The sequence below is a fragment of the Cheilinus undulatus genome, linkage group 24, assembly GCF_018320785.1.
Source record: "Cheilinus undulatus linkage group 24, ASM1832078v1, whole genome shotgun sequence".
NCBI lineage: Eukaryota > Metazoa > Chordata > Actinopteri > Labriformes > Labridae > Cheilinus > Cheilinus undulatus.
In genome coordinates this window covers 21,458,728-21,473,957 of record NC_054888.1, presented here as the reverse complement: position 1 = coordinate 21,473,957, position 15,230 = coordinate 21,458,728, and the positions used below count along the sequence as shown (strand labels likewise).

Here is a 15,230-nt window from a genome sequence, read left to right as displayed (position 1 = left end):
CATCAATGTCTTTGAGAATGATCTGTACCTGTGGTCTGTTTTTGGCCCAGTCGTCTGGTTTCTTTGCGTCTCAGCTGTGTATCTGCTGCTCTGAATGTGAGAGTGCGTGTCAGGCTGCAGTCTGTCACTCTCTAAACTTTGCTCCAGTGGAGACCCTTCATCGTAGAAGAGCAGACTGCGGGAACGGACTGTAAGAGAAACAAAGATTGGCTTCATTCTCTTGCAACTTCATCTAGTATGACAACTTAACTCATTTGTTTGGCCAAAAAGGCATGTGGGAGACTTCAGGGTCAAGTGGAAGAAAGATCTTTGGTCTGATGAGACCAAAATGGAGCTTTTTTGTCCATCAGACAAGACGCTAAACTCTGCACATCACCACAAACACACCACCCACTATGAAGCACAGTGGTGGCAGCATCATGCTGTGGGGATGCTTCTCTGCAGCCAGCCCTTGGATACTACCCATAAATAATGTCAACATGAATTTCTCCACAAAGTTAAGAAGTTTGGTGCAGCTTTAACTCATCAGACACGTGTCTTGTTCTACCCTTTAAGGTTGGATAGAGACGCTTGGTACTCAAACAGAAAGGTGCAAAAAAGTAGGATGATGCACATCAGTTATTTTGCCACATCCATCTTGTAGAAACATGATACTCTTGGGCACTTAATTATCAACTGACACATTTTTTACATGAAAAACCTACACATGTACCATAAATATCCTTTATTACAGTAGAATAATGGGTAAAGATTTGCTGACGTACCCTGACTGGTGGTGTAGAGGTCCGCTGATGGTAGAGGAGCGGAGGGGGAATGAGAGGAAGAGGAGGACAAAGAAGAGGAAGAGTCAGCGAGGAAGGAGAGAGGAGAGAGGCAGGGGGAGAAGGAGCCCAACACAAGGACAAAACACAACGCCATCATCTGGAAAGAGAGACAAACACACAAGTTAATAAACGATATAACAGAAACTTAACAAATAACAGCTATAGCTGAATAGTAAAGATAACCATAGATATTTACCATTAAGCATGTCCCTGTTTGAGTTGAGGCCATTTTACAAGAACGAGGGACGACTTTCCCTGAAATCAACGACTGAAGCTTCTGCAGCTGCTGTAGGAGAGACCTGGAAGAGAAATACCATGTCGATGTTTCAGATTAAAATACATTTCAGATTCCAAGTGACTCACAGAGTCACTCTGAAGACCACAGTGTCCAAAAACATTTTCTGAGTGTTGCATAACTTTCGCTGTCTTTTATTGTCCCTGTCCCAGCTTTTCTGGAACATGTTGCAGGGATCAAATCCAAAATTTGTGTTAATTTCCAAAAACAGCTGTCAAGTCCAGGCCATAGCAGAAAAAAGACCATGCAGATTGCTATCAATGCAAACTTCAAAAGGTGTAGGGGTGAATTACTGCCCATGGCACGGGTCACTTGCACATCTATGAAGGCACCATTAATACTAAAAGGTGTATACAGGTTTTGGAGCAACATATGCTTTCATCCAGATGATATCTTTTCAGGGGCATCCCTGTTTATTTCAGCAAGAGAAAATCCAAGCCACATTCTGCAGGAGTTACAACAGCATGGCTTCACGACACTGGCCTATGGCAATGGAAACCTTGTAAGCAATAATAAGAAAGACTTCCACTTTTAGTCCTTTTACAATTAATGTCTTTAGTAGAGAGTGTTGTTGGGACACAAGGTGATGTATCATAGAGGTAAACATGCCCCTGTCCCAATTTTTTTGGAACATGCCACAAACATAAAATTCAGAACGTGTATATTTCCAAAATATCATGCTGAACATGTAATATCTTTGTGCTGTGTTCAGTTGAAAACAGGTTGAAAAGGTTTTGCTGATCACTATGTTTAGTTTTATTCACATTTTACACAACGTCCCAACTTTTATGGAGTAGTCTCTAAGTACACAATCCCAGAATCCCCCTTTAAAGTTAACACGTATCCAGTTTATGTTTAAATAAGAAGAGAGCTGGTCATAGTTAAACACTAAAATAGAGTAGTGCTGTGATCTGGAGAGCAGGGCTCTGATGGTTAAACTCTCTGTGGGTGTAATGGCCCAGTCTGACCACTAGGTGGAGACAATGAATCAGTTACAGCTACGGCAACCAAGCGAGACAATTAACCGGTCAACAGTCAGTCTGCAGTGTTTCATATTTCCCTGCTGCTGTCGACAACATGAGGCAGAAAAACCGCACGTTGCCGGCTGTAATAAACTTTTTATGGGGTGATTTCGACCAGCATCACTCACGCTGCCCTTTGAAGTCCCACCACAGTGGTTAAGGCCTTTAAATAAACCATACTCACAAAGGTCACGCTGGGTGACTGGGTGAAGATTTGGACTTGAATGTCAAGAGCAGGAGTGGAAAATCATACACCAAAATTAGACAATAGGATTCTGTTATGGTTGCTTTTGCACATGAGCTGGATTTTCTACCTTTTCATGCACATTTTTGTGCAGATTTCCTGCAAGATGAAAGTGCAGATAGCACCAGTAGCACTAACCAAATAGTGCATATATTTAAAAGGGCGTGTAGTAAAGAGAAACCGCTGCATAGAAGCACAATAACCACTAATAACTGCATTTTGAGCCTCTATGGGAACTCAAATTTAGCTCTGAAAACTTTATTTAGACATTCAGAAACTTTGGATTTGTGAGAGTGAGCGTGCTGACTCATGTTCCCCGCTTTGTGCCAACGCATTGTTCCCGTGCAGTGGTTGAACATATTCACCAGCGTGTGTGAGTGTTGTGGGAAGGGAGGGGGCTGGCTGCATGATGAAAGCTGCTGTTAAATCTCAGCTTTAATGACAGGCCGAAGCCGACAGACAGACGCAGAGACAGACCCCCCCTCGGTCCAGACACACCCACCCACCCTCTGGAGATAATAGCACATTGGTTTCATATTGTTGTAATAACAGAGCTGGATGAGTCTACACGTTCCTTCTGGAGCAGACAAATTTCTGTTTGGAGTCTCATAAATCATCTTGTGGCACACTTTGCTTATAAACTGAAGACAGACTGTAAATACCAGCATGTATAGCCCACGGTGGAGCGCTTTCATCTTTAAAAACAGAAGCCTTAATGTGCTACTGCTTCAAGCATTAATATATTCAGACCCAACTTTGTTTTTGGGCCATCCATCAAAACACTTCAAGGGAATTCCTTCAAACTTTGTAGAAAAATTCCCACTCACTTCAAGATGATCGGATTAAATTTTTAAGATTTAAGATCAGAAGTCAAGCTCATGTTCATCCTGTGCTTGTAAACACTAACTCAAGAATACTGTGCACGATTATCAGTGAAGATTCAAGATGTACCAATTAGATTTTAGCAGTCTTCGCTCAAAATAAGTGTCATAGGGCCTCATGTTTATCCTTTCTTGTGAATGCAATAGCCCAAGAGTGTGTTAAAAGATTTTCTTCAAGCTTTGCACTAATATAAATTCTGATTCCAGTGTAAACTGACAATATTTTAAAGTGGGTCAAAAGTCAAGTACAATGGGCCTTATTTTCATCTGTTTCTTGTGAATATAATATCTCCCTGCTTTGAGGGATTTTGTTCAGACTTTGCAAAACACCCACTTAGACTCAAGATGAAGTGAGGTCTTTAGTCAGTGGTCAAGATAACTGGGCCTCATGTTCATCCTTTGCTTGTGATTGCAATAACTCAAGAAAACTTAAGAGGATTTTATCTGACTTTGCAAGAAGGACCCATCTGATTTAACAATTACCCAATTAGATATTAGATGGCAAATGCCAAAATAAGGGTCATTGGGCCTCATGTTTATCCCTTGCTTATGAATGCAATATCTCAAGTGCATTTTGAAGGATTTTCTTCAAACTTTTCGCAGAAGTCTGTGTTGACTTGAGGATGAACTGATTGGATTTTGGACGTTTTTTGGTCAGTGGTCAGGTCTACTGGGCCTCATGTGTATCCCTTGCTTGAGAGCATAATATCTTATGAAAAAATTGGAGGCTTTTCTTCTAACTTTGCTAGAAAGTCTGATCTGACTTAACGATTAAGCGATTAGATTTTAGAGGTCAAATGTCAAATAAGGGTCCCTGGGCCTCATGTTTCTCTTTTGCTTGTGAATGCAATATCTCAAGAATGCTTTGATGGATTTTGTTCATATTTTGCACAAATAACAACTTAAACTCAAGATGAACTTATAGAATTTTGGCAGTCATTAGTCAATAATTTAAGGTAATTGGGCCCGATATTCATCCTTTGCTTGTTAACATAATATCTCATGTTTTGAGGGATTTACTTCAATATATGCACCAACACCCAGTATGACTCAAGGATGAACTGATTGGATACTGAAAGTTTTCGGTCAGTGGTCAAGGTAATCAGGCCTCATTAACATCCCTTTGCTTGTTGATGTGATATCTTGAGAATGCCTATTAGGTGCCTTTGAAGATCTCTTAAAGTCTTTTCAGGATTCTCCTCCAGCTTTGCACAATTATACATTGTGGCTACTAGATGATCTGATTAGATTTAAAAGGTCATTGGTCAAAATTAAGGCTATTGGGACTCATGTTCATCTTGCAAATGCAATATCTCAAGCACATTTTGAGGGATTTTCTTCCAATTTTGCACAAAGGTCCAATCTAGTTTTCCGATTAGTTTCTAGAGGTCAAATATCATTTGGCCTATCATTTGGGCCTCATGTTCATTTTTTTTCTTGTGTGGATGCAGTATCTCAAGAACGCTTTGAGGGATTTTCCTCAAACTTTGCACAAAAATCAGCCCTGACTCAAGGATGAGCTCAATACGTTTTGTAGGTCACAGATAAAAAATCCACCCTGCCCTTCATCTTGACCCAAAACTGTACTGTTACTGCTTGGCAATGTTGTACCTCTAGGAGACATGTATCCTCCAAAAAGTCTAGCTTATTCTTTGATAGAGATTCATAAGAAATGCAGAGATATTGTGGTATGTTTTAGCTGTAGTCCCATTTTTACATATTTGAGGCTCTTGTGTGTGTTGCTGCAATCAAGCCGGCTCTAAGAGACAGATCTCCGACAATGTTGCATCTAATCCAGCCCAGATAAAGACATCCAAGACCACATCCATGCACAGCCTGAGCTATCAGATGTCAAACCTTTTGTGCCCACACAAAGCATTAAGGATTACCACTCGGTATCAGAATGCCCAAATCAGCTGTTAATGCCCCAACCCCAGAGAGACAAAAACAACAACTTTGATTGAGCATGTTTACATGCAATGAGACCCAAAATATGGGATAAAATAGGGCCTAGGAGTTAAAATATCCTAACTCCCCTTAACAACCCACTTTCTGCAGCCTTGCTTTAAAGAGGATTCATCTCTTATGTTACCAGGCTGTATTCTTTGATGTCATATTTCTGTTTTCAATGATGATAATCCAAAAACCTTTACACGCAAGCATGTCCAGTCTGCATTAAGCCAGATAACAACAGATTCAGTCTGTTCAGGATACAGCACAAGGACAACAATAATATCTGTGGTGAGTGTGTGTTCAATCCTCACCTGTTGCTGGTCTCCAAGTTTTCTACTTTCCTCCACAGGTCGCTGTTTTCTGACGTGTAGTTCTCCACCCTGAGACACAGACAGACACAGACTTTTGTCAACATCTCACCTGTGTCAGTTACATGTTTAAATGTGGGCCTCCGATTTTGGCAAAATGAGAGAGAAAAGCTGTTAAAAGTGCAGTTTGGGACAAGCGAGGGAGAGGGAGTCGTAGTCGTATGATAATGAACTCACAAGTCTCAATAGCAGTGTTGATAAGGTAAGCGGTTGTTGATTATCAGGCGTTGAAAAATGCAAAACTGGGTCCTTACAGAAAAGGGTTTCGATCCCCTAAAAGCTCCATGTGTTCAGTGCACAGTGATGTCTGCGCTGGCTCCTCATCCTCACTGCTCTGATTACCATAAATAATAAAAAGACCATGTGGGAAGCTCAGTGCGATCTCATCTAAAGGTATTTCTGTCATTTAAAGGACTCTGATTTGTAGTTTCAACTTTAATATAATAGCCTCCGTGTTTCAAAATGTTGGATTTAAATCAGGCTCAGGCCTATAAATCTGGTTAAAGAAAATGTGCATGGGCTCAGGTAGGATCAGGCTGGAATTTTTGGATAAGCTCTAGGAGGCCTCACTCTCTCCACTGCTGTATGTCTATAGGATCCTGTCTGTGCATGTGCATGTATGTGTGTAGTATGTTCAACAACATACACTGAGAAAACTGGCGTTGCTTCCATCTTTGCAAGAGAATTGATTTTCAGGAGGAAAAGGTTTTCCTGGCTAATCCCATTGATTTCTATAATCAACTGGACATGTTGTTAATCTTGCACCCTGCCGCTCTGATCTCCTCCTGTGTTTGTTTGAAAGCAGATCATTCAGAACATTCTTCTGAGCAGCCCGTCCTGCTGTTTCCTTCACGGATAATCTCCTCCTCATGTTGGAAAAGGAAACATCAACATCGAGAGGAGACAAAAGGGTTTATTTTTCCACACCTTCTGAGTCTTCTCTGATCAAAAGTGTGGATTAAAAACTCTCTATGTAATTCTACTTCAGCCGTGTTTTTAAACCACCTGCTTAGCTTGTGCTAAATAAAGACAAGCCTCCTTTTTTTACCCTGAATCTACCCCATGTGTTCAGCAGCTTACTGGAGTCTGGCCATCGCAACAAACGCTCAGAAAAGCTGAGGAGAGATGGGAGGAAGGAGTTTCTTGCTCTGCATGATGAAACACATTCTCTAACTGTTCTGTATCCCTTTAAAATCGCTGGGCGTGACCCTGTGATGACCCGCGTTTGTTTCCAGATTGAAACCCCTGCAGAGATGTAACCGCACTGAGCAGTCAGAAAACCTCTAAATAAAAAAAAAGGCTTCTTTACTGAACTTCACCTGCCAAGTGCTTGTCAGGGTTTCACATCTCTTTTTCTCTCTTTTGTTTGTTGCATTCTTTATTCTTGCATAAAAAAGCACACAATTATGTAAAACAAGGCCTATGGTTAGGATAAGCCCAGGGGAGAGCTTGTTAGCCAGCACGGCTGCTCTTTGGATAAAATACAAGACTCTTAAATCATTTTAAACTGCTGGAAGAAAAGAAGAAAAGAAATGCATTTATGCAACTAAATCTCTGTTTAACAATCTAGAAAAGAAGCTCCAGCTTGGCATGACTGGTTGTAATCACGTTTATAAAAAAAAAAGTCACGGCATGGGATGTAGAAAAGGGCCTCTTTTCTCACCATTGGCTGACTTTGAATATTTAAGGTAATTTGGAAAAGCTTGCTTACTTCATCTTTGGGCACCATTTTTGGTATATCTGCATCTTTATAGACCACTCTGTAAACAACTGACTCTCTTTATTAGTGAGCTCTCTGAACATAATCCTGGGTTGACTGGCAAAAATTCATCTGGATTTACCTTAATTTCTTCACCTTCATCTTCTGTCCTCTCCTCCTCTTCACAGCTCATAGCAAATGCTTTCCTTTCCTACTTTCTTCTACATCATCATCCTCATCTTGCGCTCTGTCCCTGCTTTCATCTCCTCCGACATCCACATCTTGCTCTCTGACCCTGATTTCCTCTCCTCCATTACCTCATCATCTTGCTCTCTGTCCCTGCTTCTGTCTCCTCCAACATCCACATCCTGCTCCCTGTCCCTGATTTCTTCTTTTCCAACATCCTCATCTTGCTCTCTGTCCCTGCCATCTTCTCCTCAATCATCCTCATCATCTTGCTCTCTGTCCCTGCTTTCATCTCCTCAATCATCGTCATCATCTTGCTCTCTGTCCCTACTTCCATTGGGTGGTGGTCTAATACATCCGTAAAGCACTGTATATTTCTGGTGTAATTACTTTTTAAATTTAGTTTGATAAATATTTTTTAATATGTTTCAAACGTTTTTCGATGCCAGAGTGTTGTGCAAGATTAACGTTTTTACTCACAGCAGAGCAACACTATAAAAGACTGAAGCCAGTATTTACAAGTGAGAAACTCTGTGAAGTTGCTGCACTTGTAAGAGATGCAACAATATTTTTTAAATGCTTCAAAAGCCTCAGATTGTTTCAAAATTGCTTCAAGATGGTCCAATTATTGACTAACAGCTTCTGAAAGACTCCAGTAGGACACTTTAATGAAACATAATGTGATAAGCACACATGATCTTGAAGCATTAGGGACTTATTGGCAGTAAAAATGCTAGAATTACATCAGCTTTATCATTCATCATGCTGAACTAAAGGGTGAACTCGGATTGAGCTCCGCAGAATTTGCTAAATAAAATAAAAGGAAAATAAAGTGTCAGATGTCACAAAAGACGGGCAGATATGAAAGTTATCCAAAGGGAGAGGAGAAGGAACGTAAAAAACGGGGCCACCATTTTTTTCCAAGACTTACTTTTTCTCCAGACATTCCACGTATTCTTTCTTCTTCCTCCGACTCTCCTGAGCTGATATCTGAGCAGGAGAATGGAAAATATCAGCATGGCTCATGATGGAGTTTGCATAATGATTTTAATCTTAAAACCTTATCAAGCCTCTGGCATCCACATGAATTTATTTAGATGGAGCGTTCTCTCTTTTTCAATTTGCAAATTTGCAATTCATTTGAATTTTCCTGCACTTGAAATGCAATTTTTCTTTTAAATCTCATGGTTGAATTAGTCTACCTTGTTTTTGATCTTCCGTCGGACTCTCTTCAGTGCCTTCTCTTCACTCTTGGTGAGAGGGAGTTTGTTAGGGACGGGGTAACCCTCAGCGACCAGGGTCCTCTTCTCTTCTTCTGTGAGCATTAGGGGTCCTGAGCCCTGCAGTTTCTGCACAATAAATAAAGCACTGAAAGTTTAACAAGTTATTCTTCGGAAAAAAAAAATTAAATAAAGACAAGATACTTGGCCCTAATGAAGTTTTGGGCCCTTGGAAGTTTTTTATGTATCCATCCCCTGACTTAAACTTTTCAAAAACCTTTTCTCTGAGCTGCTTGGAGTGTTCTTTTGTCCTCATGGTGTAATGGCAGCCAGGAATACTGATCAACAAGTGACTGGACTTTTCAGACACACGTGCCTTTACATTACAATCACTTGAGACACATTCACTGCACTCAGGTGTTCCCTTTTTCACTAATTATATAAGGGTTATGAATATAAGAGCAAAGTGATACACAGAGTCTAGAGTGCATAGCTAGAAATCCCCATATGCATAGATACATTAATGACAACGTGTACTGAATATTGGTTCAAACACATAGTAGCATGAATTTGAATATGAGCTTTAAGCTATGAAGGAGGAGGCTGGGGTGGAGGAGATTAAGCTCTAAGCAGGAATCAGTGAGAAGTACGTCATATTTAAATGCTGAGAAAAAAGATTGGCTGTGGGAGGTGGGAGGCCACAATTGGGATCAGCTGGCAATCAGCTGATCACAGCTGGCATATGACTAAGGTGTCCTGAATGAACTAATACCTTGAGTGAACAAATGTCCTTTCAAGCAGTGAAATTAAGAAAGAGAAATACTCAAAAAAATCAGCTGTTTGCAGTTTTCTTTGCAGATTATTTCAGTGCCAAAGTGAGTTTCATCCAAATTATGTTTACTTGAAAACCACAGGTTGAATTAAAGTGAAATGTCTTTGGGCTCATGCTGTTCTTCTAACTCATCCGTATCTAATCAAAGTTAACTCCAACCAGCTCTAAAGAAAAGCTCATTGTGAAAGTTCAGGGAGTGCAGAAACATGCATTTGCTGTGTGCCTCCTTTGGGATGTATGAAGCCAGTCTGACTCAGGAGACTTCTTCAGTTGTTTCAAAATGATCAAAATAATAATAAAAAGGACTATTAAAAAACAGCGAAGCATAAGATTGGTGTTTTCTTTACTCACATGTGGAGCAGTGAGGAGAGGGGAAGAGGAGATGGCTGAGGAAGAGGACGAGGAGGATGAGGAGGCTCGACCTCCTGGCCTCTGCTGTGGCTGGGGGGAGGACGGTGGCAGAGGGAGGTGAGGGGAGGAGGGAGGAAGGGAGCCGTCACTGTCGCCATGGTTACTGCTGGGAGGAGTGGGCGGGAGCTGGAGAGCATCATCTAGAGGAGAGGGTGACGTGGAGTGAGTGATTTGTCTCTTGTACATTTTTTATGGTATCTGAAGCATTTCTTTCTTGTGAGTCAAAGTGAAATCAAAAAGGAGGAGGAGAGAAGACAGAAGAGCAAACTTGTGGGCAATTTGTCAAATTTTTTAACCTTTTGTTCAAGCCACTGTTATAAGCTGTCGCCTGTGTTTTAACAGATGGCGACTTCCAGTGCTACAATGGTTATTTGTTTTATCAATCAATATATATCTTGTCACTGAGGTTTCTTATTGTTCTGATTAGTGTGTTTTTGGATGTAGTAGATGAAAGACATCCTTCAAAATTATGGTTCAGGTAAAGCTGGGTATATCTGGATTAAGGAAATTATATGTTATAGCACAGCAGCACTGTTAGAGATAATCAATACAGCATGAAATAATATAATATGGGGTGCAAATGTCCTAGCCGTTAGGACATGCCCCATGTAATCAGGCAGCCTGGGTTCAAGTCCAACCTGCTGCTCCTTTCCCTCATGTCTCTTCCCCAAAGAGAATTTGCACTCCCAAAACATTTGTTTCCACAGAAAATGGCAAATTTCACCAAGATAGAGTGGACTGATAAAAATGTGTTTAACATGCATGATATTTGCTAATAATGGCTGACAAGTGAAATTCTGATAAATGGATGAAAAATTGTCCCATTCCTGATTAAGTAGTTTCAATCTCGATTGTTCTGGAGTTAGCTTTAGGGAGTATTTAAAAAAAAAAATTCCCCTCTGCATGTTTTGAATTTGATAATGTTCTGGGGGCCGGATGGAAGTTTGAGGGGGACCTGATGTGGCCCCTGGGCCACCAGTTGATTATCCCTGCCATACAATATAATACGATATGTGATACTATATAATACGCTAAAATATGAAACAAAACAATTACATATAGCACAATGTTATGTGTTATATATAACATTATAATACATTTCAATGTGTTATGATATGTATGATACGTTACGATACGTAACAATATGTTACGAAATGTAATCAAGCATTAAGATATGTTATGTTAAATGTTAAATTACAATAAGAAATGATACAATAACATTATTTACAATATGTTACGATATGTCACAATACGTGAAGATATGATACGTTGTGAAAAGTTATGATTCATCACGATACCATAAGATATGATACGTTATGATACTATACATTATGATACGTTAGAATACGTTAGGGTAAGATATGTTACGTTACGATACGCTACAATACTTTAGTATACGTTATGATACGTTATGATACATTACTATACGTTATGATATTTTACAATATGTTATGATATGTTACGGTAAGTTAGGATAAGTTAGGATACTTTACTACACGTTACGATATGTTACGATACATTATGAGACATTAAGATACATTACGATACTTAACTATACATTACAATATGATAAGATATGTCACTGTAAGTTATGATACATTATGATACTTTACTATATGTTACGATACGTTACGATATGCTACTTTACGTTACGATACGTTATGATACGTTACAATACGTTACAATACTTTACTATACATTACCATATATTACAATACGTTACGATACATTTCAATTTGTTACAATATGTTACGATATGATACGATACATTAGGATAAGATATGATACGTTATGATACATAACCCACAACAACACTGGGATTCTTAAATAACTAAAATTTTCACGTCAGTATATAGAAATACATCACGATATCTGATAACTTAAAGAATATGATATGCTCCTTAAAAGTTAAAGTGCAAGAAGTAAACTCACTGCATATATTCACTGCAATCTGATGTCATTCTTTACAACTTCATCTTTGGCCATTTAACTTCTATTAACATAAAATGTGCACTTCCTTCATCATGTTACCTTCACTCATTCATTCTCAAGTGGATCTAATTTAGCCTGATGCTGAGATCTGCAGTAGATATTTCTGGCACAACCTCACCAACTTCCAATAATGGATAGAGACTTGAAGGTAAGAGAAAGCTGCAGCAACACTTGTATTTTAGAGATCAGCTTTATTAGAACAAATAATCAAGTTCTCTAAACTACAAGTGTTGCTGGAGCTTTCTGTGTCTATCTAATGCAGAGACACCTGTGTGCTGATTTTTATATTTTGTCCATGTCTTTTTTTACATATTGCCAAGAATTACACAAAAAAAAAACTCAAGTTGGAGAATTGGTTGTATGAGGAGAAAAGTGAATTTCTTGAACCCCGGTATTTACCGTTGCCTAACAAGAACAAACTGTACAATGTTTTTAAACTGTGTCCCAAATATATCTGTGCTGTATTTAGCACAATGAAGAACAGTACATCATGTATTTTCATACCAGATCACAGCATACCAGTGGCACTGTCCTAAATTTGACCTGCCCTTTAACTTGAACTTGATTGTCTTTATAGATATTCCACTGATCTATGGTACATTTTGGTGTTTCTCTTGTGTGATGTACTTGTGACGGTCTGCTCTTGTGTTTTGACCCTTCTGTCTATGTGGTTGCCATGGAGGTTGCAGGAAGGTGGTGTTCATCCATCACGGTGGACCTTGGGAGTCTCTCAGGAGTAAGTATAGTATGTTCCAGCTCTTCCTGTGCTATCTCTCTCTCTCTCACTCTCAGCCTCCTAACATTGCTCCTGGGAGCACCATATTTCTGTTTTAATATCTAGTTTGCTTGTTTACTTTCACACCATTTGACATGTACTGCACATCCTACTCATCAAACAGCCAACACACTGACCAACTGACAAATACATTTCACTCTCATTGTAAATCATTATATATGCCTCTGCATCTGCAATAGCCAAGGCCAGAAGTGATTCTTTCTTACAAGCAAAATATCTCAAGAAAGATTTCATGGAAATTCTTCAGACTTTGCCTACATGCTGACTCACTCTGATTCCAGGTTGAGTTGATAAGATTTTTCAAAAATACAGTGCTCAACAAATTTATTAGACCACCTGTCATAAAAACAAGAAAACATTAATATTTTAGAAATCTTTCAAAAACTTGTATAAAACTAAAAATGTTACTGTTAATTATTTGGCAAGTAATAAACTGAAACAACTAAATAGTCCTTTTTTCACACATAATAACCAAAAAACTTCATATTTTGTATGTCCTCCTTTGGCCTTGATAACAGCTTGCATTCTTGCTGCCATTGTTTTTATGAACTTTTCCACAGTCTTTTTTTGTTATTGTGTTCCAAATAGTTTCTAGCTGTTCCCACAGACTTGCTTTAGATGATACTTTTGTGCGATCAATCTTTCAATCTACTAAATCCTAAATTTGTTCAATACGATTTAAATCCGGATGTTGACTTGGCTAGTCCATCAGTTCCAGTACTCCAGATTCCTTTTCCTTGGTCAAATAGTCTCTGCACAGCTTTGAAGTATGCTTGGGATCATTGTCTTGTTGGTATATGAACCCACGACCAATCAGATTCAGTCCAGAAGGGATTCCATGATGCACTAAGATGTTGTGGTAGACGTTCTTGTTCATGATACCGTCCATTTTCACTCATTTGCCCACACCGTATCCACAAATGGAACCCCATACCATAATGGAATCGCCGCTGTGTTTCACTGTGGGTGCAATGCATCTGGCATCAAAACGTTCTCCAGCTTTTCTGCGGACATAAACACGACCATGCTGACCGAAAAGTTCAAACTTGGACCAGTCTGTCCAGAGTACCTTCTTCCAGTCATCAACAGTCCAGTGTTTGTGCTCCCTGGCAAATCTGAGGTGTTTCTGGATGTTTGCAGGCCTCAATAATGGCTTCTTAGCAGCTATTCTTCCCTTTAAGCCTTGTTCCATCAGTCGTGTGCTTATGGTCATTCTGGAGACTTTCTCAGACTCTGATCTAGAAGCATTCATCTCTGCCTGAAGATCAGCAGTGGTCTTCCTTCTGTCTCTAGTACTTCAAATCTTGAGGTGTCTGACATCTGCTTCAGTTAACTTTGGTTTCCTGCCTCTTCCGTGGCACATTTTCTAAGTACCAGTCTCGGCAATTGACTCCAAAGCATACTTGACCACACCGTGAGAACACTTTATGTCTTTCCCTGTTTGTCTCAGAGACCATCCAGCATCATGAAGTGCTTTAATGCGGACTCTTTCATTTTCAGTGAGCTCTCCACGTTTTACCATTTTGAACAAGAATGAGGAATTTCAAACCAAATTTCCCTTTTCATACCCAAATTTGAGCTGACTCACTGGGCTTCTCTGAGAAGTCAGAAATTGATCAAGCATAACATTCAACCACTAAAACTCATTATTCTGCTCAGGAATGCAAGTAAATAACTCTAATTTGACATATGAATCAATAAAAAATAATGTGCGTTACTATTTTTTCAGTTTTTTGGGTAAATCAGTAAATTTGAAAATTCATGGATAAGAATAATAATTATATTCTAGCATTAAAAATATAATTTGGGTTAAAGAGCTTTTACATATTGATGTATTAACCATTGCAGAAACATAAAAAATGACTTTGGTAATTACCAACACTGTTAGCTGTGGCATAAACCTTACTTTGGGTGTGATGTAAAAATAAGTGACTGCTTAAATATTCATCCCCCTTTAAGTCAGTATCACTACTTTTTCTAAGCACTGTATTTCACTGGTTAGTATCATTGGGCCCACTGTCCATCCCTTGCGTTAAAAAATGATATCTCAAGAATGTGTTGAAATATTTTCTTCAAACTTTGCACAAATGTGCACTCTTACTCAAGAGTGAACTGATGGGATTATGGAGGTCAGAGGTCCAAGGTCCAGGTCACTGAACTTCATGTTCACCCCTTGGTGTGGACATTGAGGTGGTGACATCGTGTAAATATTTAGGTGTACACCTGGATAATAAGTTGGACTGGTCTAAAAACATAGAGTTCATCTACAAAAAGGGGCAGAGCCGCCTCTTTTGCCTCAGAAGACTCCAATCAATAGACATCTGCAGTAAGATGCTGCAGATGTTTTATCAGTCTGTGGTGGCAAGTGTTCTGTTTTATGCTGCAGTCTGCTGGGGAGGCAGTGTAAAGCACAAGGATGCAAGGCGTCCGAACAAACTGGTTAAAAAAGCTGGCTCTGTGGTCCAAATCAAATTGAACTCATTGGAAGATGAGGTGGAGAGACGTGC

The 15,230-nt window shown here is 39.4% G+C and overlaps 1 protein-coding gene across 2 annotated transcripts in view; it reads right to left on the bottom strand.

Moving 5' to 3' along the window:
* Positions 1-15,230, bottom strand: part of creb3l1 (cAMP responsive element binding protein 3-like 1) — a 62,406-nt gene that overhangs the window by 5,434 nt on the left and 41,742 nt on the right. For both annotated transcript variants that reach the window (XM_041781512.1, XM_041781513.1), the window contains 7 exons: positions 9,876-10,075; positions 8,675-8,821; positions 8,404-8,462; positions 5,531-5,599; positions 1,021-1,123; positions 765-921; positions 29-188 (listed from right to left, as the gene is read on the bottom strand). In XM_041781512.1, coding sequence (XP_041637446.1) covers positions 29-188; positions 765-921; positions 1,021-1,123; positions 5,531-5,599; positions 8,404-8,462; positions 8,675-8,821; positions 9,876-10,075 — 895 coding nt within the window. The remainder of the gene's footprint in view (positions 1-28; positions 189-764; positions 922-1,020; positions 1,124-5,530; positions 5,600-8,403; positions 8,463-8,674; positions 8,822-9,875; positions 10,076-15,230) is intronic.